Raw genomic sequence first — 25,900 nt, forward strand, 5'->3', positions numbered from 1 at the left:
TGCTATTAGGAAGTATTCAAGTGTTTGTTATGTAAATGAATAAATGTATTAATGAATAAAAATGGGATGATTGATCACAATTGAAGGAATCATTAGCTGGAACTGGAAATGTGGCTCTGAAATATTAAAAAGAAAGAAGGGCTAGAAATGTAGATTTGTGATTTGTCCTCTCCTATGGGTAGCAGTGGGCATTATAGGAGTGGATGAGATCACCTGAGATGAGAGTTATGTATTGGGGGAAGAAGAAGGCAAAAGACAGACTTAACCTAGGGAAGCAACTGAGACTGAGGAGCCATTTAAGGATGGAAGTAGGGTAGGAAGAGAGCAAATTCCCACTGGCTTAATGTGCTTGTTGGTTTTCTCCCTCCCTTCACCACTAGGGTTACAGAGATGTACTTCCAACTGAAAGAAATGAATGAAAAGGTGTCTTTTATAAAGGACTCCTTACTGTCTTTGGATAGCCAGGTGGGACACCTGCAGGATCTCTCTGCCCTGACTGTGGATACCCTAAAAGTCCTTTCTGCTGTTGACACCTTGCAAGAGGATGAGGCTCTCCTGGCCAAGAGAAAGCATTCGACTTGCAAAAAACTTCCCCACAGCTGGAGCAATGTCATCTGTGCAGAGGTTCTAGGCAGCATGGAGATCGCTGGAGAGAAGAAATACCAGTATTATAGCATGCCCTCTTCTTTGCTGAGGAGCCTGGCTGGAGGCCGGCATCCCCCAAGAGTGCAGAGGGGGGCGCTTCTTGAGATTACAGACAGTAAAAGAGACACTGCAAATGTAAGAAATGACCAGGAAAAGCAAAAAACAGAAAGTAGTATAGTGGCTTCTGGGGGGTCTCCTAACAAGCAAGCACACTCAAAGTATGGCCAGTTTCTTCTGGTCCCTTCTAATCTAAAGCGAGTTCCTTTTTCAGCAGAAACTGTCTTTCCTCTATTCAGACCCTCTGTGGAAGCAGATACAGATGTGCTGGCAAATGAACAGGACATCCATCCTGAGGTTCTTGTTCATCTGACTGGGCAGACCCCAGGTGTCTCTGACCAGGCATCAGTGGATGAACCCAAGGAACAGCACGAGCCAATTGCTCACTTAGTGGATGGACAAGACAAGTCGGAGCAAGTGCTACCCACTTTGAGTTGCACACCTGAACCCATGACAGTAACCTCCCCTCTTTCCCAAGCCAAGATCATGCAAACTGGAGGTGGATATGTAAACTGGGCATTTTCAGAAGGCGATGAAACTGGTGTGTTTAGCATCAAGAAAAAATGGCAAACCTCCTTGCCTTCCACTTGTGACAGTGATTCCGCTCGGAGTGAACAGCACCAGAAGCAGACCCAGGGCAGCTCCCTATCTGATAACTCGACGAGATCGGCCCAGAGTAGTGAATGCTCAGAGGTGGGACCATGGCTTCAGCCAAACACATCCTTTTGGATCAATCCTCTCCGCAGAGACAGGCCCTTCGCTAGGAGTCATAGTTTTAGATTCCATAAGGAGGAGAAATTGATGAAGATCTGTAAGATTAAAAGTAAGGAATAAACATTTAAAAAACAGCATGAAGTCCTTTGCATTGCTACCAGTTTTTTTTGTTTTTTTTTTTTTAATCTATGACTCTTAACCACATTGTCATTCTCCCCGTTCTGTCAGCTTTTTCTGTAAAACAAAATGGCCCCCCCTTACTGTTGTCAACTTTCTCATGTAGACCATTTCCCTTACAGATCTTTCAAGCTCTTCAGAAATAGGGCAGGGAGCATGGGTCAAAGCAAAAATGCTAACCAAAGACAGGAGACTGTCAAAGAAAAAGAAGAATACTCAAGGACTCCAGGTGCCAGTAAGTGTACTGTTATTCCATCTTTTAGGTTTTGAGCAGTCAAGGTGGTGGTCTTAGTTTGATTTATCTTTATTGTAAAGTGTCATCTACACAAAATAACATTGTATTGAAAGGTTTGAAGATATAATTTGTTCCTCTTTTTAAGAGATGGGGTCTTGCTATGTTGTCCAGGCTGATCTTGAATGACTGGGCACAATTAATCCTTCCACCTCAGCCTTCCAAGTAACTGGGACTACAGGTGTACACAATCACACCCAGATATAAATTTAAGAGTCATTAGAGTGGATATACTGCAATTTATTTATCTGCTAACATGTTGAAGGACATTTGGGTTGTTTTCAATTTTTGGCTATTCCAAAAAAACTATCATGAACATTTGTGTACAAGTCTTTTTGTGGACATATGTTTTAATTTCTCCTTGGTAAATACTTAGGAATGGAATGTCAGAGTCATATGGTAAGTGTTTTTTAATTTTTAAAGAAACTTCCAAACTGCTTTCCAAGGTAATCATAATATTTTACATGCCCACCAGTAATTTGTGAGCATTTCAACTGTTCCACATCCTCACTATCTTAGTTTGTTTTGTGTTGCTATAATAGAAACCCAAGACTGCATGGTTAATAAAGAAAAGAAGTTTATTTTTACAGTTCTGGAGGCTGGGTAGTCCAAGGTGGAGGAAACACATCTGGTAGGGACTTCTTGCTGGTAGAGACTCTCTGCAGAATCCTAGGTGGCACATGGCGAGGGGGGCTCCTGAGAGAGCCAAACAGGCTTTTATAACAGATCCATTCTCATGATAAATAACCCATCCCCTCCATAATCCACTAACTCATGAATGAATTAATCTATTCGTGAGCCAGAGCCCTCATGATCCAGTCACCTCTTAAAGGCTCCGTCTCTTCATACGATTACACTGAGAAGTAAGTTTTAACATGAGTTTTGGAAGTTTTCATTTGTATTTCCATAGTGACGAATGCTACTAGACATCTTTTCATGTGTTTATTTGCTTTCTGTACAGTCTTGCATTGCTTAATGATGGGGATACTTTCTGAGAAAGGTGTCATTAGGTGATTTCATCATGGCACAAACATCATGGAATGTACTTACACAAACCTAGATGGTCTAAGCTAGCACATGCCTAGGCTGTACCATGTAGCCTGTTGCTCCTAGGTTATAAACTTGTACAGCATGTTACTGTACTCAACACTTTAGGTAATTGCAACGCAATGGTATTTGTGTATCTAAGCGTATCTAAACATAGAAAGAGTCAGTAAAAGTACAGTATAAAATATAAAAATTGGTACACCTGTATAGGGCACTTACTTGCAGGACTTGGAGGTTGCTCTAGGAGTGTCAGTGAGTGAGCAGTGAGTGAATGCAAAGGCCTAGGACATTACTGTACACTACTGTAGACTTTATAAACACTATACACTTAGGCTACACTAAATTTATTTTTAAAAAATGTGCTACATGTTATCACAGCTGTAGTGTCACTAGATGACAGGCATTTTTCAGTTCCGTTATAATCTTATAGGACCACCATTGTATTAGTGGTCTGTCATTGGCTGAAATATTGTTATGAGGGGCATGGCGGTATATCTTTTTTGGTGACATGTTTGTTCAGATCTTTGCCCATTTAAAAAATTGGGTTGTTGTCTTATTATAAAGTTGTGAGCATTTTAAAATATATGTTCAAATCCTTTTTTGAGTAGACGTTTTTGCAAATATTTTGTCTCAGTGGTTTGCCTTTTAATTTTCGTAAATGTCCTTTGAAGTCATATTTTTTTTGATGAAGTGTTTGATTCTTTTCTGTTATAGTCTATGATTTTTGTATCACATTTAAAATATTTTTGCCAGGATCACTAAGACTTATTCTCATGTTTTCCTCTAGGAATTTTATAGTTTTAGCTCTTGCATGTAGGTCTGTAGTCCATTTTGAGGTAATTTTTTGTATATGAAGATAGCTAAGAATTGAGTTTCTTCTTTCCTCTTTCTTGAATATGAATATCAAAATTTTCTACTACTTTTTGGTAAAAAGATGTCTTTTTCAATTCTATTCTTGACCATATTAACAATAATAGAAGATATCTTTTTTCTATTGAGTTGCTTTGACATCTTTGTCAAAAATTAGTTGACCATATAGATCACAAAATGTATGGATCAATTTCTATCTCTATGCCAATATTATCCTATCTTGAATACAACTTTATGATAATTTTTGAGTCATATATTAAAGGTCAATTTTTTTCTTTTTTAAGAAGTTTGGCTATTTTGTGTTCTTTGCATTTCCTTATAAATTTAGAATCAGCTTGTCAATTTTTATAGAGAAGTGGGCTGGGATTATGAATGGAATTGCCATAAATCTATATGTCAATGTCGGGAAAGTTGACATCTTAACAATAATGAATCTTCTGATTCATGAACATGATATGTTTCTCCATTTAGGTCTTCTTTGATTTCTTGAAGTAATATTTTATAGTTTTTAGAGTACAGATCTTGCACATATTTTGTTAAATGCATCCCTATTTCATATTTTTGATTTTATTATAACTGCAATTAGTTAACAATTTTAATATCTGATTATTTGTTTGTAGTATATGGAAGTTTTTTGATACTGGTCTTATATTTTGCAACCTTGCTAAGCTTCCTTACTTGAGTAGTTTTTGTGTAGCTTTTTAAGAATTTTCTATATACATGACCATATCATGTACAAACATAGATAGTTTTACTTCTTCCTTTCAATCTGGACACATTGTATTTCCTTTTCTTGCCTGATTACACTGACCAGAACCTCTGGTATAATATTGACTAGAAGTGATAAAAGCAGGTATCTTTTCCTGTATCTGTTCTTAGGGGAAAAGCATTTAATCCTTTACCATTAAGAATGAGGTGAGTTACAGGTTTTTCTGTAAATGCACTTTATCAGACTGAAAACTTTCCTTCTGTTTTTAGTTTTCAGAGAATTTTTATCATTCGTGGATGTTAGCCTTTGTCAAATGCTTTTTCTGTATCTATTTAGGTGATCAGATATTTCTCCTTTTGATTGTGTTATTTTACAGTGAATTTCATTAATTAATTTTATAATGTTAGAATTCTTAGAATATTAAATTACCTTGCTGGGATGAATCCCACTTGGTCATGATTTTTTTTTTATATTGTTTCATTTTGCTAAAATTTTCATTAGTTTTTTGGCATCAATTATTGAGGGATAGTTGTCTTTAGTTCACTTTTATTGTAATATCTTTGTCTGGTTTTGGTATCAGGATGATGCTTGGTTTATTTAGTGAGTTGGGAAGTATTCCCTCCTCTTCAGTTTTCTGGGTGAATTTGTAAGGAATTGATATTATTTCAGTCTGAAGTATTCGGTAGAATTAACCAATGAAACCATCTTTGTGGGAAAGCTTTTAACTACAAATTCAGTTTCTGTAATAGATATAGAGCTATTTAGGTTATGTAATTCTTCTTGAATGAGCTTTTTTTGTGTGTGTCAAAGAATTTATTCATTTTGTTTAAGTTGTTTAATGTATTGGCATAATGCTCATAATTTTCTCTTATTATTCATTTATTGTCTTTGAGATCTGTGGGTAGTGACATCACTTGTTTTGTTCCTAACATTTTATTTCATTTAGTCATTTATTTATTTTTGAGATGGAATCTTGCTTTGTCGCCCAGGCTGGAGTGCAATGGCTTGATCTTGGCTTACTGCAACCTCTGCCTCAGGTTCAAGCGATTCTTCCACCTCAGCCTCCCAAGTAGCTGGGATTACAGGTGCCTACCACCACACCTGGCTAATTTTTGTATTTTTAGTAGAGATGGAGTTTGACCATGTTGACCAGCCTGGTCTCAAACTCCTGACCTCAGGTGACCTGCCCACCTTGGTTTCCCAAGTGCTGGGATTACAGGGGCGAGCCACCATGCCGGCCGGCCGTTCCTAACATTTTAAATTTGGATTTTCTCTCATTGTTTCATAATCAGTCTGGCTACAGGTTTATCTGTTTTATTGATCATCTCAAAGAACCAGCTCTTGTTTTCATTGATTTTTCTCTGATTCCCTTCCTCCGCACCCCCCCACCCCTTTTTTTTGAGGCAGGGTCTTTCTCTGTCGCCCAGACTGGAGTGCAGTGGCGCAATCTCAGCTCACTGCAAACTCTATCTCCCAGGGTCAAGCAATTCTTTTGCCTCAGCCTCCTGAGTAGCTGGGATTACAGGCCTGTGCCACCATGCCCAGCTGATGTTTGTATTTTTAGTAGAGACAGGTTTTCGACACGTTGACCAGGCTGGCCTCAATTGATCCGCCTGCCTCAGCCTCCCAAAGTGCTGGGATTAGAGGAATGAGCCACCACGCCTAGCCTCTGATTTCTGTTTCATTCATGCTTGCTCTTATCTTTATTATTTCTTTTGTTCTATTTACTTTGGGTTTAACTTTGCTCTTCTCTTTCTAGGTTTTTAGTTTGTTTGTTTGTCTTTCAGACAAAGTCTCTCTCTGTAGCGCAGGCTGGAGTGCAGTGGCACGATACTGGCTCACTGCATCCTCCACCTCCCGAGTTCAAGTGATTCTCCTGCCTCAGCCTCCCAAGTAGCTGGGACTATAGGCACACACCACCATGCTCGGCTAGCTTTTGTATTTTCAGTAGAGACGGGGTTTTGCCATTTTGGCCAGGCTAGTCTCGAACTCCTGACCTCATGATCTGCCTGCCTCGGCCTCCCAAAGTACTGAGATTACAGGTGTGAACCACCACGCCTGGCCTCTAGTTTGTTAAGGTAGAAACTTTGGTCATTGATTTGAGACTTCCTTCTTAAATTTTTTTTTTTGAGACAGGGTTTCACTCTTGACACGGGCTGGAGTGCAGTTGTTTTTTCGGCTCATTGCAACCTCTGTCTCTCAGTCTCAAGTGATCCTTTCACCCCAGGCCCTCGAGTACCTGGGCCCACAGGTGTGCCACCACACCCGGCTAATTTTTTTTTTTTTTTTTTTTTTGTAGAGATGGGGTTTCTTCATGTTGCCCAGGCTGTTTGTTAAACTCCTAAACTCAAGCTATTCACCTGCCCCAGCCTCCCAAAGTGCTGGGATTACAGGTGTGAGCCACTGTGCCCGGCCTTCTTTTCTAATGTAGTCATTTAGTGTTATAAAATTCCCTCTAAGCACTGTTTGAGCTCTTTCCTACAAATTTTGATGTGTTGTTTTTATTTTCATTCAGTGAGTCTTTTTATATATCATTAGGAAGTTTTAGATCTCAAGTAGCAATTCTGTAAGAATTCACCTTTCATGATCTTAATGCTCTGCCTTATTTAAAAAATTTTTACACTTATTTTTCTAAATAATAATCTGGATGCATTAAAAAAAATACCTTAGCCTTTTTTTAGAATGAGAAGCAGAAGCAAAGAGATTAGTATTGAGACAATTATGTAAAAGCACCTTTTAGGGGAGAGATAAGGAAGGCTATTCTTTCAGGGAAAATGCCGTGAGTTTCTGCAATCCCAAGAAATATGCACTTAAGTAGATTTATTTTTGGAATAGTTCACATGTCCAGTGTTCAACTAGAAATTGCAACTGAGTTCAGTAATTCAAGCTTGCATTTATTTATTTATTGCTTTTGAGTTACCAATTTACCCCGTTTGTTCTGCAGCTCGGAAATATATAGAACAGTCATATTATTGGCTATCTATTGTTTTAGTAATGAAGGAAAAGGGGCTAAAGACATTACGTGATTTTCCCAAATTCACATGGCTTCTAAGTGACAGAGCTAGAATTCCAACACGAATTCTTTGGATTCAAACATTTTCTCAAAATATGATCTCCTATTAGCAGCATGAGCATCACCTGGGAATTAGAGATTCAAATTCTCCCTCCTTCCAGACCTGTTGCATTAGAGATTCCAGGGGTGGGATCCAGTGACCTGTGGCTTAAACCGGCCCCTAAGCCTGGGTGATTCTGATGTGCACTCAAGATTAAGAACTAAGGTGTGGAGTAGGGGTTCTCAGTTATGACTGCAAAGAGAAATCACGTGGATGCTTGTGTCCTGCCAGCCTAAGTGATGGGATTTGTCAGCACTTCCCAGGCAATTGTAATATGCAGCCAGTGTTAACAGACACCGCCCTTCACCATGGTTCTTCTATTAGTGTGACTCACTGTGCTTTTGAATTAATGTCACTGTGTTCCAACAAGTGTCTTTATCTCCAGATCATAACAGTTAATGCCTGCTCTCAGAGTGACCAATTGAATCCAGAGCCAGGAGAAAACAGCATGTCTGAGGAGAAGTACAGCAAGAACTGGTTCACAGTGTCCAAATGCAGTCAGACAAGTATGTAACATCTACACTCTTGGATCCCAAAATACCTGGTGGAGTTTTCTCAGGGTCCAGTCTTTAGACCATTGGCGGTCCCTCCTGTTCTTTCACATGGAGATGAGGGAAAGAGAAGGTAGTTACACTCTGTAAGGAAAATAGCATTTTTCTGCTTTTAATTTTTATGAAAGGGACAAATTTTTTTTTGCCTAAAGTACTCCAGAAAAGAAAAATTAAGATTTAGATAGTCTCTTGTATTCAAAGCTGTTGAATCTTACTCAGAGTGTTTTATCCAGACAGTATTCATTTAGTCTGATTTATGGATCAGGGATTGTTTAATTTTATAAATTCTTAAAGTACATGTGACACTGAAATTATCTCTTAAGCTTAATAATGGTGCTTGTAGAGGAGAGAAGATGGATCAACCAGCCAAGAATGAATACTATGGGCTAGGCCTGGACAGTGAAATAAGTCTGGACAGGTAAGATGAGGGCAGATTGTGAACAGAAAAGATAGCAATGATCAGAACTTTGGACTTCTTACATTAGATAAGAGACCTTTACCAATAAACAGAAAGGACTAAGTGATTAAGGAGTCATAGGTTTTAAAAATATTTAAAATACTAAACTTAAGGTACAAGTAGACATTGTATTGAAATTTATGCTGTCAGACTTTTCTAAAAATCTGCTTGTTCGTATGGTAAATGGTTCTCAACCAAGGGGTAATTTTACACGTTCCCCTCACTTTCCCCACAGGACACTTGGGAATGTCTGGAGATATTTTTGTTTCGTAACTAAAATGGAGGGGAATGCTTTTGCCACCCAGTGAGTAGAGGACAGGGATACTGTTAAACATCTTACAATGAACGGGATAGATAGGTCCTCCTGACAATTATCCAGCCCAAAATGTCATTGCTAAGGTGGAGAAACCCTGATTTTATGTTAAAAATACTCACTTGTCTGTTAAATCACTGAGAATCAAGTGGATTCTAAGCTGACAGAGACATTTAGAAATTACATTAGTCAGCACCCCCTCAATTTATAGATTAGCTTGAGAGCTTAATACACCTTGACTTTAATCATGCCGTTTGCTAGAGACCATAAGTTTGAATAAATCAAATCCCACACCTAAAGACATGACTCCAGGACCAATTATAAATAGATTCATTTTATTTATAAATGTCATATATTTATATTATATGTATATATTAGGTATTTTTTTATAAATAGTGTAATTTATGTTTAGGATATTATATATCATTCTTAAATCATTTAGGTTCTTTCCAATGAATTTCAAACGTAGAGAGATGCAAATGGCAGGAGGTTTCTGGGAAAGAATCTCATTAAGTCAGATGATCAGACGGGGAGGTAAGGCTAGGGAAATAGGTTGATCCGAGTGCCCGGCTAATCTGAGTGAGTATCGAGGCCCACTGTCTTCCTTGAACCACGTCCGGAGTTGGGAGCCTTATTTTTTTGAAACGTGTCTGACTTAATAATTAATTGAAAAAGAATTTGAAAAATAACAGTTTGTGGATTGGCAGATGCCCTGTCAGGTAGCATTCTCTCTCTCTCTGTTTTTTTTTTTTTTTTTAAAGACAGGTTCTGGCTCTATCACCCAAGCTGGAGTATAGTTACGTGATCACAGCTCACTGCAGCCTTGACCTCCTGGGCTCAAGCGATCCTTCCACCTCAGCTGCCCGAGTAGCTGGGACTATAGCGTGTGCCACCATGCTTGGCTAATTTTGTTTATTTTTTGTAGAGATGGGGGTCTCGCTATGTTACCCAGGCGGGTCTCAAACTCCTGTCCTCAAGCAATGCTCCTGTCTTGGCTTCCTAAAGTGCTAGGATTACAGGCATGTGCCAGTTACTACACTTGGCCTTCAAATAGTATTTTTTACAGTTCTTGTATACTTTTTTTTTTTTCCAGCACAAAATCATTAGGGAAAAATGCAACCGTTATCTCCTATTTTTAGTCAGGACTCCTAATAAGTATTATTCTCAGAATTAATCCAACCAAGTATTCATTAAATATTTATTATGCATCTACTGTATGTAGTAACTCTGTAGGTACCAGCTACAAAAAGAATAACAGTAATGATCCTCATCATCCTTTTTAATAAAAGGCTAAAAATTAAATCTATTTATTTGATGGCATTCCTTTTTTTTTTTTGAGACAGTCTCATTCTGTTGCCCAGGCTGGAGAGCAGTGGTACAATCTTGGCTCACTGCAACCTCTGCCTCCCAGGTTCAAGCGATTCTCTTGCCTCAGCCTCCTGAGTAGCTGGGATTACAGTTATGTGCCACCACACCTGGCTCATTTTTATATTTTTAGTAGAGACAGGGTTTCCCCATGTTGGTCAGGCTGGTCTTGAACTCCTGACCTCAGGTGATCCACCCACCTTGGCCTCCCAAAGTGTTGGGATGACAGGCGTGAGCCACGGCGCCTGGCCTCTATCATTCTTTTGTTGTTGTTGTTTTTAAGTAGCCTACTATGATGTTTGATGCAGTTGCTAAGGAAGGACTCCTAATTAGACTAGGAATGGAATTAAATTTCACATATTTTAAATAAAGCATGTGCAATAGTGTGCAGGGACAAGGTAGATATAAAAATTACTAAAGGTGTTGTCTTATAAGAGGACAGTTTATGGATCATTTAATTCTCGACTTCGATAGAGAAGTGTAAGTTGTTATAAATGCGAAAGTAACTATAGAAGAATAGAAATAGAATATATAGTTTTCAACCTCTTGAGGAAAAAAAGGATAAAGGAAACTTGGTAAAACTTGCTAAAAACAGAAAGAGAAAACTATATCCAAGTTTAAATGAATGTACTGTGTTCAGATTTTTCTATTTGGGAACTGTGATTTGAATGTAACACATTTTCATGTATTTTCTAATCTTTCTCTTCCTCTTTACAAGGTGTAAAACCTTACATACATCAGAAAACGAAAACTAAAGACATTGGGCAATGTGCTGTACAAGTCAGCGATTATCTAAAGCAGTCTCAAGAGGTAAAAAATATTTTAGGAGTTAAAAAAAACATTCGAGCATGCAGTGCTTCTCTTGACTATGCCCAGTTTACCTTTATGTCCCTTAATTGGCTTCTACTTTTTATTGACAGTCTGTTTAATCTTTGTTTTGAAGCTATGCTCAGTTGAATTCCTGTTCTATTTTTTCAATCCCCTACACATTATTCTTTCTTTGACATTCTTCTTTATGCAATTTACCTGTCCGCTCAGTAATGTATCCTGGGGATGTTTAGCATGAAAGAATTCAGTTTTTGAAACTGTTTTCAAATATATGAAAGTTGTCATGTGGAAGAAAAATAAGCTATTTTCTATACTCTTTTAAGAGGTAGATCTAGAATCAACATATAGAAGCTACTGGGAGACAGATTTCAGCCCAATCTGAGGAGAAATTTTTAGCAATTGGAGCTTTCCAAGCATGGAATGATTTATTTCTGGAAGTAGTGAGTCCCTCACTAGTGCGATCAGTCAAGCATAGGCTGAACAAACCTCTTCGCAGGCATGATGGAGGGGATTCAAGCCTTGCGGGGTAAAGGACCCTTAGTGTTTCTTCAGTGCTGAGATTCTCTGGTTTTGCAGTCTGTTTTTCTTGCTGTCTAAAAATATGGGCCTTGTTTTGTGCCATCCGCCATGTGGGAAGTGTGAATAATTAGCTTCACCCAAGAAATCTAATTTTAAGTCTTTGTTTGAATATTACCTGTTTGAACTTGAGAACTGTTGGGACATGACTGTATACTAACAACCTTAGATATTCTTGTAGGAATAGGATCTGTGAAAGATTTTCAAAGTAAAATGTCAGAATACTTGAGGATAATTGCAAGCAGGGACCTGTGTTCAAATTCTGGTTCTGCCACTTTCTACGTTTCAAAGCTATGTGTATCAGTTAACCTACAAGCTTCATTGGCTGTATCTCTAAAGTGGGACTAATGCCATCCTTATGAGATTATTGCTAACGGACAGCAAAAATAACAACTATGAAAAGGCCTACCTAGAGTAATGCCTGGAGTATACTAGGTCTCGGGAAATAATTGAATTTGAGTAGGAAATCAAATGAGATAAATCCAAGGTAATGTTATTTTAAATAATCATCATGACCTGAGATGAGAATCTTTTCATAAGACATAACAATGTGACGATCCGTGTTGTCTGTCAACTTGTACTTTCATTTTTCTCCATGTCATTAGCTGATTGTGTATGTTCAATCCTCATTAACTGTGTATGTTTAGTCCTGATTTTCTGTGTTTGGTCTGTAAAAAATTTCATATATTACATTTTCTGTTTGATATCTCCTTAAAGGTAATTTCATTCTGTTAAAGTCCATCGACGCACTGAGTTCTCTGACATTGCCCTAACATTATGCATCTTTCTGGCTTGGGTTTAGTATGTTTTTTAAAAGAAGAATATTCAGGTAGATGAAGAAAAAAGAAAGATTCTCCAAGAAGCGTGTTTGGCAGATCATTCCTAGAAACTTGGGGTGGGATTATGTTGAGCACACACGTAATGGCCTTTCCTTCTGCTCAGGATCTCAGCAAAAACGCTTTGTGGAATTCCAGGAGCACCAACCTCAATAGGAACTCCCTGTGAGTATTTCTAAATGTTTATCTTTGACAGTCTTTGGCTTCTATTTTTTTTTTTTTTTTTTAACTTGATTAGGAACAAAGGTTTAATTTAGTCAGAAAGGGAGAAAAAAGAAGTGTGTGTCAAATGACAATATTGTTCTTTTGTTAGCAGAATGAAAATGATTTCTTCTCAAGTTTTCCTGTCTCTGGCAACAAGATCTCACCTGAGTGCCTTTTAAGAATATAACGAAACACATACTCCTATAACAAATTAAACGTTTGCCTTTTCAGTGTCAAAACACACATGGAATAATGATTATCATATCTTTTTGGATAGATAAGATTGTGAATTTGCATAAAAGAGTAGAAATCAATCTGTCTTGCTTCAAGAAACAGACTTAGACTGAACACCTGATTACGTTTATTCTTTAATTTTTAAAATAATTATTTTTTCCTTTTAGTTTATAAGGCATATCTTTTTTGTTTTTGGTTGCTCAGTAACATCCTAATCACCAAAGCAATAACTCTGAGAAAGGTTGAGACAGACAGGGAGAGGAAGTTTGGATGGAGGGAGAAAGAATATAGAGAACTCACGTGGTTGTAGACTTGAGTATCTTCCTGGAATTTTATTAGTATATATTTAGAGAAAGGAAAGTTGTAAATCAACCAAGCAAACATTATCCTATTTTATTTGTAGTATTTTCTGGACTTTCCTAGTTGCATCATCAAATTAGCTATTCATACAGGTAGAATTCAAAACCATCTACTCTGTGGAAGTGCCAATTGATACCCAGCAGGTAGAAGGTGACTTTCAGTTTGCAGTCAGCTCTGTTTAGAGATGGTCTTTCTCTAGGCCTCCCGTCATGGACCCTGTGCAAGCCTGCCTCCAGACTTAAAGGACACGTGACTTTCTTCTCCCAAAGGTTCAGTAGTTTGTGCTCATGCAGAGTAGTGGGTTATTGCAGCATGAACTTGAACAATAATCGTAATTGTACTTTCTTTCCTAAGGACCTTAAATACCGAAGATATTATTTGAATGTATTTATTCAGACTCGCCTGTGGCCACTTGTGCATTTGAGCAGGGCAAGTAACAATTTAAAGAGAACTAATTTCAGCCTGTGAACATTTAGGGGCCACGTGGGCTAATGAAACTGATTTGTAGGCTTGTCCAGAGACATTTACAGACTCATTTGTAGGCATCTGCTTTGTGTAGTTCAGGAACCTTTTAGTTTAATTGATCCAGAAGAATACAAACACAGTTACATCTTATATATATTGTGGAATCACAAAGCTAATTAAAAAACAACTGCTTTTCAATTAGCTGAGGGTGTACACAGTAAATGACTTACATACAGATCTGGTGCTCATTTTTCTATAAAAACACTTGCAGCGCTGAAAACTTACTTCTTTATTGATACAATAAGGATTAGATGTAACTAATACTTCTCTTTCAAATATATATACAGTCATGCATCAATTAACAACAGGATACATTCTGAGAAATGTGTCATTAGGTGATGTCATCCTTGTACAAACATCATAGAGTGCATTTACACAAACCTAGATGGTCTAGCCTACTACACACCTAGGCTATATGGTCTGGCTTATTGTTCCTAGGCTACAAACCTGTACAGTATGTTACCGTATTGACTACTGTAAACTATGGTATTTGTGTATCTAAACACAAAAAAGGTACAGTAAAAATACAGTATAAAAGATAGAAAATGGTACACCTGTATAGGACGCTTACAATGAATGGAGCTTGCAGGACTGGAACCTTGCTCTGGGTGTCAGAGTGAATGAGTGGTGAAAGAATGTGAAGGCCTCGGACATTACTCTACATGACCGGAGACTTTATGCATACACTTAGGCTACACTAAATTTATACAAGTTTTTTTTCTTTTTTAAATAATCAATTAACCTTAGCTTTACTGTCACTTTATAACTTTAAAAAATTAAAAAATCTTTTTGACTCTTTTACAATAACACTTAGCTTAAAACACAAATCCATTGTACAGCTGTACAAAAATATCTTCTTTTTTTATATCCTTATTCTAGAAGCCATTTTCTGTTTTTAAATTATTTATTTAGTTTTACTTCTTAAACTTTTTAAAAATATGAAGACACAAATACACACATTAGCCTAGACCTACACAGGATTAGGATCATCAGTGTCACTGTCTCCTACCTCCTCATCTTGTCCCACTGGAAGGTCTTCAGGGGCAATAACATGCATGGAGCTATCACCTTCTATGATTACAATACCTTTTCTGGATACCTCCTGAAGGACCTGCCAGAGGCTGTTTACAGTTAACTTAAAAAAAAAAAACACAAGTAGAAGGAGTACATGCTAAAAGAATGAAAAAGAGCATAATACAATAAATACGTAAACCAGTAACATAGTCATCCATCATGATCATCAAGTATTATGTGCTGTACACAGTTGCATGTACTTATTTTTATATGACTGGCAGCACAGCAGGCTTATTTACACCAGCATAATCACAAACACATAAGTAATGCATTGCACTGTCACTTTACGATGGCTAAGATGTCACTAGGTGTTGGGAATGTTTCAGCTCCATTATAATCTATGGGACCATTGTAATATATGCTGTCTGTCACTGACCAAAACATCATTATGCAGTGCTTGACTGTATATGTATTTTACATGTGTATAAAATATACACTCTGTGTTGTTACTGTTTCACGTGCTGTTTCCTTTTTTTTTCATAATTGTAAGATTTAAGGCAGCATTATCTAAACAACTTCATTGTTTTTTCAAACAGGCTGAAAAGTTCAAATGGAGTTGACAGTAAGTTTTTCTATTTAAACATTTTATTTTTTATTTTTTCATCTTTTTAATGCTGGGGTTCACTGTCCTGCTGATACTTTTGTCATTCTTGAAATTGTGTTTATGATTTTTGTCCACCATGCAATGTAGAAAGTTCAGTAGAAGAGTAGAAATTTGAATATCTTTCTTCAGACAAATTGGGATTGATGTCTGGTTTAAACTTTTTGAATGACCTGTTTCTGACTGTCATTTCCCCATTTTCTGTGTGAATGAGAGTGTAAGCACTGAGCTCATTTTGCTCACCAACTCTTACTGTCCTTTTGTTTTTTCACACATTACTCATTCAGAGCCATTTATAAGATTGTTATATGGGTGCCTTTTCCTGTAGGGTTTTAGTAAGATCTGGGGCCCCACATGGCTAAATAGAACTAGGTCATGTGAGATAGCTCCCTGGTAAAGCCACTATAGTTACTCTCAAACTTGACTACAATTTACAAACTCCTTTCCATATTCTTGACTCCTTGATGTAAAGGCACCTTCATCTTCTGTATTCTTGTTTCATCACACTTTCTTGGGTTTCCAGTACTCCCCTACCTGCTTTGCAGTTGATTCCTTCTCCTCAGCCTACTAACAAATTTAGGTTGTTTTGTATACAAAAGAAACAAATCGTCTTTTTCTTGATTTGCCTAGATTTCAAGCTGCCACTCCAACCCTTCACCTCCAGATTAATTGAAAGAGCAATTAACATTTGATCTTCAGCCCATGGAGTGTGCCCTATCACTTTCCTGAAACTCCACTACAACTGCTAACTCACTTGACTCGCTGAACTCGTGGCATTTGATATTGACCATTTTTCCTTCATGGCACCCTCTCTTTTCTATGTTTCCTTGAAGCTCTTCTTTGGCTGTTCTACTTCTTTGTTGACTTACTTTTGGTCTTTCTGAGAGCCTCTTGTTCCTTCATGCAAGCTGGAAATCTTAGTCATTTACAATCTCCTTCCCACCCCATTGCTCTTAGCTATTATTAACCTTGCCTTTTAACTCCGTCCCTCCCCAGCCATTCCCCACCCCCACATCTTCAAAGCGATCTGTTTGGTCTAGCCTACTGCTCCTACCTTAAAACCACCATTATTTATTTTCCAAAACAAAAGTGTATACTTTCATTTGCCCTTGAGTTTGTCTTAGCATTCTGATTGGTTTGTCTCCTTTTAAACTTTCTTATGTTTCTATCAGAATTATCTTTATGAATGCTAAATCATCACTCAGGTAGAAGCCTTCAATGACTTCCTGTTACCCAAAGACAGACTGCAAACCCCTGAGTTTTTCCTCAATGCTCTTGAAAGCTGGATCTCAGTTCAAATTTCCAGGCCCATAGGCATGATCTCTTTCATTCACTATTTCTGTCTTGCAGAATATGACTGACCACATAGTAACACCTCTGTGTGGAGGTCTAAAAGGTATCTCAAACAAAATGTTCCAACACTGTCCTCTCTCATCTCAGGAGATGGCAACTCTGTCCTCCCAGTTCCTGAGGCTAAAGTCTTGCAATACTTGTCCTCCATTTTTTCACATCCCTACATCCCATCTATCAGTAAATCTTTCAAAATATATCAAGACTTTGATCATGTTTTGCTACTTCCACATAACACCGTTTTTAAGCAATCATAATCTCTTCCTTGGATTATAGTATGGCCTCCAAACTATTGCTCTCTAGTAGTCTTTTTCCAGAAACAGCCAGAATAATCCTTTTAAACTGAAAGTTGAACTGAGTCCCTCTTGCTTAAATGGCATTCCTCCTCACTTTGCAAAAGCAAAGTCCAAACAGAGTCTACAACACCCTGTTCTGCTTTCCAGCCACCCCCCAACCTCATTTCTCTCAGTGCATTTCACTGTGGGTACACCCTCTTCCTTAAACATGACAAGCATGGACCTGCCCCAGGACATTTGCACTTGCTGTTACCTATCACTGGAATAGTCTTCATTTATTCATATTGCTGCCCCTCTCTTCCTTCAACTCTGTGCTCAAATTTCACCTTATGAGAGAGGCTTTGCCTAACCATCCTATATAAAACAGGAACTTTCCTATTCCCCATGCTTTCTAACTCTTAAGTTGATGCATAAACACACACACACACACACACACACACACACACACAAAAAAAAAATACTATACTATATGTACTATATATTTATTTTCTATTTCCTTTTACTGGAATGTAACTAGAGACTTTATCTGTTTTAATTACCGCTCTTCCTCTTGAGCATAGACCAGTGCCTGGCACATAGTAGGTACTCAATAAATGTATAATGAGTAAATATGAATATGGTCTCACAACTCCTTAAGTAGTGAAGCCAAGACTGAAACTCAGTTTTATCAGACTCAGATGCCCATACACTTTAAGCATTTCACACAGTTTATGAAGGCCCTACCTTCCAGGTGGAATTAATGTGTTCCATAAACCTCTGTATATACCTTGATTACGTATATTACTTTAACTGTATTGTGATTATAGTTACCTGTCTCTCTGTCCTAATACATTTGCTTTTCTGTAGGGTGGGAACCACATCTTACCCATATCTCTCATGCCTAATATGATCCATAGTGGGAGTGGAATACTTTTTGTTTTTATTGATGACTTCAGAAAGGAGCCGTCTTTTCTGCTGATCTTACTTTTTGCCAACACTCCCCAAAGGAAGTGATTTTCGTTCCTTTCCTTATCCAGCAACAAAAACCCAGAGAGATGTGCAAAATTGGGCTCATTATGCTGCTTACTCTTCTAGGTATAAAGCAGTTGCCATCATGAGACCAAAGTTCTCCACTTTAATTTTGATTTTATGAAATAGCAAAACTGTTGCAAGGGATTTCTCTAGAGCCTTGTAATTTAGGACTGAAGCAGACAGAAGAGAATGAGTTAAACTTGGAAGAGATATTCCCAACACACAGTCCTTGTGTAACCAATCTCTTGGTGCTATATTATCCACCCTCTTCTTTGTTTCCAGTATGTAGCTCTTAATGTGTTTTCGGCATTTTGTTGTTATTTTAGGTCAGTGAAGTAGTCTGTTAATAACTTGGTATTAATACTGTCTTTCTACGGGTACTGCATCTTGGTAGGGAGCTCGGAGAATCATGCTTCTGGGATGTCGTGAAGTATGATGGGCAGCTGAGTGCCTTCTGCAACCCAGAGGTGTAATTGGTTCAGAGGAAATACATCTTTGAGGCTAATATTACCTGTCTTTCTTCAATTCCCTATATAAATATGTTTGGAGATATTACACTGATGATTGGAAGCTGTCAGGATACCACACGCAATAATGTGGCTAAAAGATATTAGGCAAGCTTTTTCGAATACTGAGAAGCCATTCTGATTAACTGTTCAATAATAACTTTGAAGGCAGTATATTCATAAGCATGTATTTATCTCCAGCCACGTAATTAAAATGCCAATCTTCTCTCTAATTTCAGAGATCTCAGCCTCCTTAAAAAGCCCTCAAGAGCCTCACCATCATTATTCAGGTAGGATGCATGTGCACATAGACATGTCAGCTGAGCTAAATGTCTGTGCTTCTGCATTTGTAAACAGAAACATTGACAAATTCCGTGTTACTGACATGGCTCCCAACTTGAAAAGTTATTGTTTGCTTTGATGGGAAGAACATTGCAATGTCTAACTTTGCCATTGACTTGGGAAAACAAGTTTTCAGAATTTAAGAGAATTTGGATTTTTGCAAAATGTTTGCATTCTCAAGTCCCAGATTGTGAAGTCGAAAGATGACCTTGAGATCTAAAAATTCTTTGCAAGCTCAAAGCCAGCCCCAAACCAGAGATCTCAATGTTTTGGACTGGGGAAAAGGCAGACCTGAAAGTAGTTCCTTGAGGGAGGGCTTTGTACCCTCAGTGGGGCCTCAGTGAATATGATCACTGAATGAATGCCAACCCCACGGAGTGAGTTCAACAAAGATGTTATTAAACAAAGATGTCAAGGGTCTTGACTCTCTTAAGCAACATCCCTTCACAGTGCTTCAGTTGTCTTTCTTTCAAAGTGGGAATAATTGTACTTGCCCTTCCTGAGGAACAGTCTGCCAAAGGGCTAGTTGAGAATTAAGAGGAAAACACTTTGAAATGCAAAGCAATATAAAAACCAACTGGACTGGTGCCATTGGGTGGTTTCTTGGGAGTCATTGCTCTCAGCGTTGGACGAGATAATACATGGGTAAGCCTTTTACAAATCTAAAGCTCAATACATGAGTAAGAACTTATTGGTGTGATAATTACTGTTATAATTATATGAGGTTGTTTGTTCAGGGTCTAGTAATAGATTGCCTTATCCTGAATTCTCCTTTGTGGTGAATAGAGTTGCAGTGGATTCCAGACTCCTCAATCCGGGCTCTTACAACTGAGTCTTTCAGCTCGGCAGTAATCTATTATTTTGACTCCAGCCGTCAACTTAAGAAAGTCTCTAGTGAGGAATACTGTAACTCATGTTGACTCTGATCTGTTAGGCTATAGCTCTTAACAGGAAAATGCAGATCACTCGCTTCTAATTAAAATCGGTCTTCAGCTCTCTCTGGAAAAAGAAGATGAACTGTGCAAAGTGAACAATAGGTGTCCCCACAGTCCACTGTGCTTTGGATTTGCTTTGGAAAGGAAAACCAAAGTTCACAGATTAAAATGCCATTTAAAAGAAAGTTCCACGTATGTATGGATTAGTATGTGATTTGGTATTCAGGAGAGTGGAGGTGACAGTCCTACCTCAGACCATGTGACATAATCTCACATTAAATGCCTCTAAAATTGGGATTTCTTTCCTGTTTAAGGCATAGTTTATTTTTTAGACTGTATTATAGATTATATTTTTGATAATGGCAGAAATAAGAGGTCTTTGAAATTAAATAGCATTATATGAATATATTGATGTGGAGAGGCTTTCTGTAAATTCAGCCCACTGATGCATACTTAAAATAGAAAATCTGTTTTTGTTTGCAGCCATTGAAAGGAATAATTTAATGAGGCTTTCTCAGACCATACCATTTACACCAATCCAACTGTTTGGTGAGTAGCATTTCTACCTTCTTGAGGTTATGCCAGGACAGAGGCATAAAATCTGAGTGAATCAAAGGTCTACATTGCAATTATTTTAGTTGAACATTTCATTTTGTCGATGGTTGTAGTTTAGTGAGATTCATTTCCTAAAATGGAAACTCTTATTAACTGTCATGGCCAGCATTCAGGGACAAAATCTAATACTATGGGAATAAGACCTATAATGAGCAGCAGTTGGGAAGAAAGCAATAATATTGCACCTGGCATTCACTGACTCAAGACTGGAAGTAAGTAGGGAAGAAAAGAACAAACCAACCATTTATAATAAGCACAGGAGAAAGCGATAAATGTCAATATGGTGAAAGCCAACAGGCATCTGAAGAGAAATGTTTTGTGTATTTTTTTTTTTGTTTATTTTGTTTTGTGTACACTAATTGCTCTTACCTCAGACTGCAAATGTCATTTTAAAAGTCTGGAGTAGTAAAGAAAAACAAGCTCACACTGGCGAAGCCTACCAAAATTTCTCTGTCTGGCAGGATAAGGCATGAGCAAGTTGACAATATAGCAAGGGTCCCCAAAGTGTCCTTGAGCTTGATTCTTCTCACACTGTTCACATGGGCACAGACCAGTTGACTTCTGATTGTTTGTATTTATTTTTTTATTTTTATTTTTGTATTTTTTTTGAGATGGAGTTTCGCTCTCATTGCCCAGGCTGGAGTGCAATGGCGGGATCTCGGCTCACTGCAACCTCTGCCTCCTGGGTTCAAGTGATTCTCCTGCCTCAGCCTCCCATACAGCTGGGATTACAGGCATGCACCACCATGCCCGGCTACTTTTTGTATTTTTAGTAGAGACGGGGTTTCACCATGTTAGTCAGGCTGGTCTCAAAGTCCTAACCTCAGGTGATCCACCTGGCCCAGCCTCCTAAAGTGCTGGGATTACAGGCTTGAGCCACCACACCCGGCCTGGCCTCTGACTGTTAATGCAGATGCCTTCCCCTTCCATTTGGCCCCATGGCTGGCTTTGCAAATCAATAGCTCTGCTCTAAAGCCTCTAAGGATTTAGAATTTCAAAGAGATCTTCAGTGGCATTTATCTGGGCACCAAGAATAAATATTTGAAAGGTTTGAAAAGTTGTTACTGAGCATTACCTAGATGTGTTTATTGGTGAGGAATTAGATGCAAGAGTGAGGGATTGGATTCCTTGGTAAACCAGTACCGTGTTCATTAAAAAAAAAAAAAAAAAAAAAAAAAATGAAGCAAAGGTGTAAGGGGGAAGTGAAACACCAGCTGGAGCTGGACAGAAGTTATGTATAGAGTATGTTGCTCTGTTAAGAAACATTAAACACTGACTTGGTAGCATTTAGGTTGAATAGGAATTTTTCCCTCTTCAACAGCCTAAAAGTGGAAGCTATGTAGCAGTTAAGTAGTATTTTGTGTCTAAAATCCTTTCAGTGGGATTGAGTTTGTATCTGAGGTTGTAATTCACTTTGGCCATGTTAGCCTACTTAACCTTTACAACAGCCCAATGAAAACAGTATTTTCATTCCCATTTTTCTGATGGGGAAATTGAGGTTTTAAGTAACTTGTCTAAAGGCACAAAGGAAGGAAGGAGAGGCTCTGAGATATGACGCTGGTACTATTTGACTCCAGCTGAGTTAAACCATGCATTTTCAATGGAGTATTATCACCCCTAGAAAAAAATAAGGTTTTTTTTTTAATGATATAAAGCACAGATCTACATAGAGTACACATAAGCAGATATGCAGAATATTTTTAATACAAGTTGAGCTTGTATTAAATTCAAGCTGAAATGCATCTGAAATCTAAAATGCTCCAAAGTCTGAAACTTTTTGAGTGCTAATGTGATGCCACAAGTGGAAAACTCCCACACCTGACCTCCTGTGACAGGTCAGAGTCAAGACACTTTTGAAACTTTGTTTCGTGCACAAGATTATTAAAAATACTGTATACCATTACTATGAGGCTATATGTATAAAGTGTATATGAAACAAATGAATTTTGTGTTTGGGCTTGGGTCCCATCCCCAAGATATGTCATTATGTATACACACATATTCCAAAAATCTGAAAAAACCTGAAATTTGAAACACTTCTGGTCCTAAGCATTTTGGATAAGGGATATGCAACCTGTATTAATAGGTCATGAGAAGAACAATTAGAAAAGAATGTCTAATTAGGCTCCTTAGGGGGATGATAATGAGCAAGACCATCAGGTTAAACCGTCTCTTTAGAAGGATTTATCTTTAACAGAAGAAGCATATCCTTACTACTTTGCTTTTGTCCAGTTATAGTCTGCAGTATGAACAGCTTAATTCTTTTGTATCCTCTGATACTTGTCCCTTCTCCCCTTCCCCACATCTACTAGACAATAAATAACGTGGAAACATGGCCAGATCCATGTCCTTATTCTCTTCGGTTCCCTGCTAGTCCCATCTTCCTCTGGTCATTTGGGTAACTGAACTGATTCTGCATTGATATTTAGGATACTATCCATGTCACAGACATGGCAATCTTACTGAATTCCTTGCCTTCACTTCTCTTTGCAGCAGGAGAAGAAATAACTGTTTACAGGTTGGAGGAGAGTTCCCCTTTAAACCTTGATAAAAGCATGTCCTCTTGGTCTCAGCGTGGGAGAGCTGCGATGATACAGGTGTTGTCCCGAGAAGAGATGGATGGGGGCCTCCGTAAAGCTATGAGAGTCGTCAGCACTTGGTCTGAGGATGACATTCTCAAGCCGGGACAGGTTTTCATTGTCAAGTCCTTTCTTCCTGAGGTTGTGCGGACATGGCATAAAATCTTCCAGGAGAGTACTGTGCTTCATCTTTGCCTCAGGGTAAGTCTGAAACTCAGAGACCCATAGCCCAGAGGGACAGGTCAAAGAAAAGAGATCTGGTTACATCCTTATCTGAGGCCGTTATCTTCCACCCAAAGGGGAGCCTATTATTTTTTAGAGGTGGTATTGTTTTGTAGGACTTTTGCTTTTGGGACAGGCAGTGGTGGGAGTTGAATAAGGCTAAAAATCACATTTGGGTAGCCTGTCCTAATTTCATGATCATAGCTGTACCACAGTAAACCAGTATTTTTATCAGTGCTTCCTATTTTGTAGGAAATTCAACAACAAAGAGCTGCTCAAAAATTGATCTATACCTTCAACCAAGTGAAACCACAAACCATTCCCTACACACCAAGGTAAGAAAATCTTGGCATCTTGGCCCTTTATTTTATGTAGGAATTTCTATCTATCTCTTCTCAGCCCATTACTCATGAGAAATCTTATCCATGGGGAAATTCCCCATGATCTTATTTTTGGATTCTTCCTTCCATAATTTCGGAGACTGGCAAAAGGAGAATTAGAGACCCCAGAGATACCTTGGTGTTGATCATTGGACATAAACATGAGTGGAAAAAAGAGATTCAGAGGCTATAACTAAGATTTCAGTTATGGGAAACAGACAGATCTTGGGTGTTATTATTAATGTCCAGGGGCATTATGGCAGAAAAATTATTCTTATTGTAAGCATGGTCTCTTCCCCCAATATCTTATAAAAGTAGGAATTTTGTAAGAATAAACCCTTGTTACTTTCACTTGAGTGTCTTTATACGCTTGGATTCATTTATTGAGACACAGATCATAATTTGGTGCTGGACTTAGTCATTCTTTCATTTACAAGGAACTTTATAGAACACAGCAAGAAAAGTTGGGTCTGGTACTCATGAAAGAGTTGGAAAGTTTCCTCAAAGTGAAGGGAGATGGGTAAGCATGGAAAGAAAAATTAACAATATTTGCATCCTATCCCTTCCATAGAAAGGGCAAGGGCATGTGCATTGAGGCTGCATCATACCAGGGTTAGGTAATCTTTCCTGCTGATGACTGCTCAGTAAGGTAAGTCCCACTTTTGCTGTATTGTGGGGATCAATGGCCTCTTTTTCCCTAACAGGTTCCTGGAAGTTTTCTTAATCTACTGCCATTCAGCCAACCAGTGGTTGACCATTGAGAAATATATGACAGGGGAGTTCCGGAAGTACAACAACAACAACGGTGATGAAATCACCCCCACAAGCACCCTGGAGGAGCTGATGTTGGCTTTCTCTCACTGGACCTATGAGTACACTCGGGGAGAGCTGCTGGTTTTAGATTTGCAAGGTGATTGATGATGTAGGATTTGATACCACAAGCATGAGGCAAAGTGTAAAGAGATGTTGCAAGAGCCAGGATGGGTAATATATGGAGTTGCTCTGTTTAGCTTTGAAGGGAGGTGGGCACATTTATTTCGAGACTTTGTAAAGTGATAATCATGGAATCTGCTATGTTATTTCCCACTTAGGTAGAGGAAAAAATGTAGGCAGATGATTATCTGTTTAAAATGTAAAGACATCTAAATTTTTGAGCAAAATGAGAAATGATTTTTGTAACAAATTTTTCAGTTTTATGACTTCACCTTAGTCTTATGTTAATATTTAGGCATGCATTTATACGCCTAGGAACATTTAAATTCTGAGTGTTTTTCATGATTTTGAGCTTATTGCTTTAGCAATTTATAATTTAGCTTGCTCTCTTTGCTGTGTCCCTTGTTATAACTGTTCATGAAAATACACAGACTGAGAGAGGCAACGCAGCACACTCTTATTTAATGGAAGCCTTTGATCAGCACATCTCCCGACTATCAACACCTCACATGTGACTTATAATCCTGCGTTACAAAACAGAGTATCTCCAGCAGGCTTTCCTAGCAGAGACAGAACAAAATATGTATTGAGGTCAAAGTTTAGTCCTTAGGCTCACTGACTGGGGCTTTGGTTTTAAATAAGAGATTTAGTCCAGGAAGTTTCCTAGAAGTTACCTCATTTAATCCTAGAAGCAGCACCTTGAGGTAAATATTATGGGAATTTAGGCCCAGAAACCTTAATGACTTGGCCAGAGTTGCACAGCTACGTAAGGGGGAGCCAGGATGCAGACTTAAGCTATTCTTAAGACATCCCTGTTCTTTTCTTTTCACTGCTCTTTTATTTCTTTTAAGAGTTTCATATGTAGAGGGAATAACCATCTTATGGTTTCTTTGAACAACTTGGGCCTTTTTCTTGTCCTGTCTGACTTTCCCAGCTCTCTGGTTCTGGGTTCTTGGAGGTTGGAGAGTGTAGAGATAAGCAGACAGTCCTGGGGCATCGTGAGCCACGTCTGCTAAGACTGCAAAGTCACTTTGATTGAAACTTGTGTCACATGCTCAAGGATGTGACACAAATTTTTAAACTACATACAAGTGCATTTTTTAAATGACATATAAGTGCTTCTGTCCTTTCAGATTGATGCTGCTCACAGAGTTGAATTATATTTCTAATTCAATTCAAACCC

At 38.2% G+C, this 25,900-nt stretch overlaps 1 protein-coding gene across 3 annotated transcripts in view; it reads left to right on the forward strand.

The window, feature by feature from the left end:
* TRPM6 (transient receptor potential cation channel, subfamily M, member 6) overlaps positions 1-25,900 on the forward strand; it is a 187,959-nt gene that overhangs the window by 148,808 nt on the left and 13,251 nt on the right. For all 3 annotated transcript variants that reach the window (XM_011968246.1, XM_011968247.1, XM_011968248.1), the window contains exons 26-36: positions 381-1,525; positions 1,716-1,828; positions 8,010-8,130; positions 11,029-11,120; positions 12,657-12,715; positions 15,484-15,509; positions 18,951-19,001; positions 20,472-20,537; positions 23,097-23,383; positions 23,657-23,739; positions 24,489-24,694. In XM_011968246.1, the coding sequence (XP_011823636.1) occupies positions 381-1,525; positions 1,716-1,828; positions 8,010-8,130; positions 11,029-11,120; positions 12,657-12,715; positions 15,484-15,509; positions 18,951-19,001; positions 20,472-20,537; positions 23,097-23,383; positions 23,657-23,739; positions 24,489-24,694 (2,249 nt within the window). The remainder of the gene's footprint in view (positions 1-380; positions 1,526-1,715; positions 1,829-8,009; positions 8,131-11,028; positions 11,121-12,656; positions 12,716-15,483; positions 15,510-18,950; positions 19,002-20,471; positions 20,538-23,096; positions 23,384-23,656; positions 23,740-24,488; positions 24,695-25,900) is intronic.

The sequence above is a fragment of the Mandrillus leucophaeus genome, unplaced genomic scaffold, assembly GCF_000951045.1.
Source record: "Mandrillus leucophaeus isolate KB7577 unplaced genomic scaffold, Mleu.le_1.0 Scaffold833, whole genome shotgun sequence".
Lineage (NCBI taxonomy): Eukaryota > Metazoa > Chordata > Mammalia > Primates > Cercopithecidae > Mandrillus > Mandrillus leucophaeus.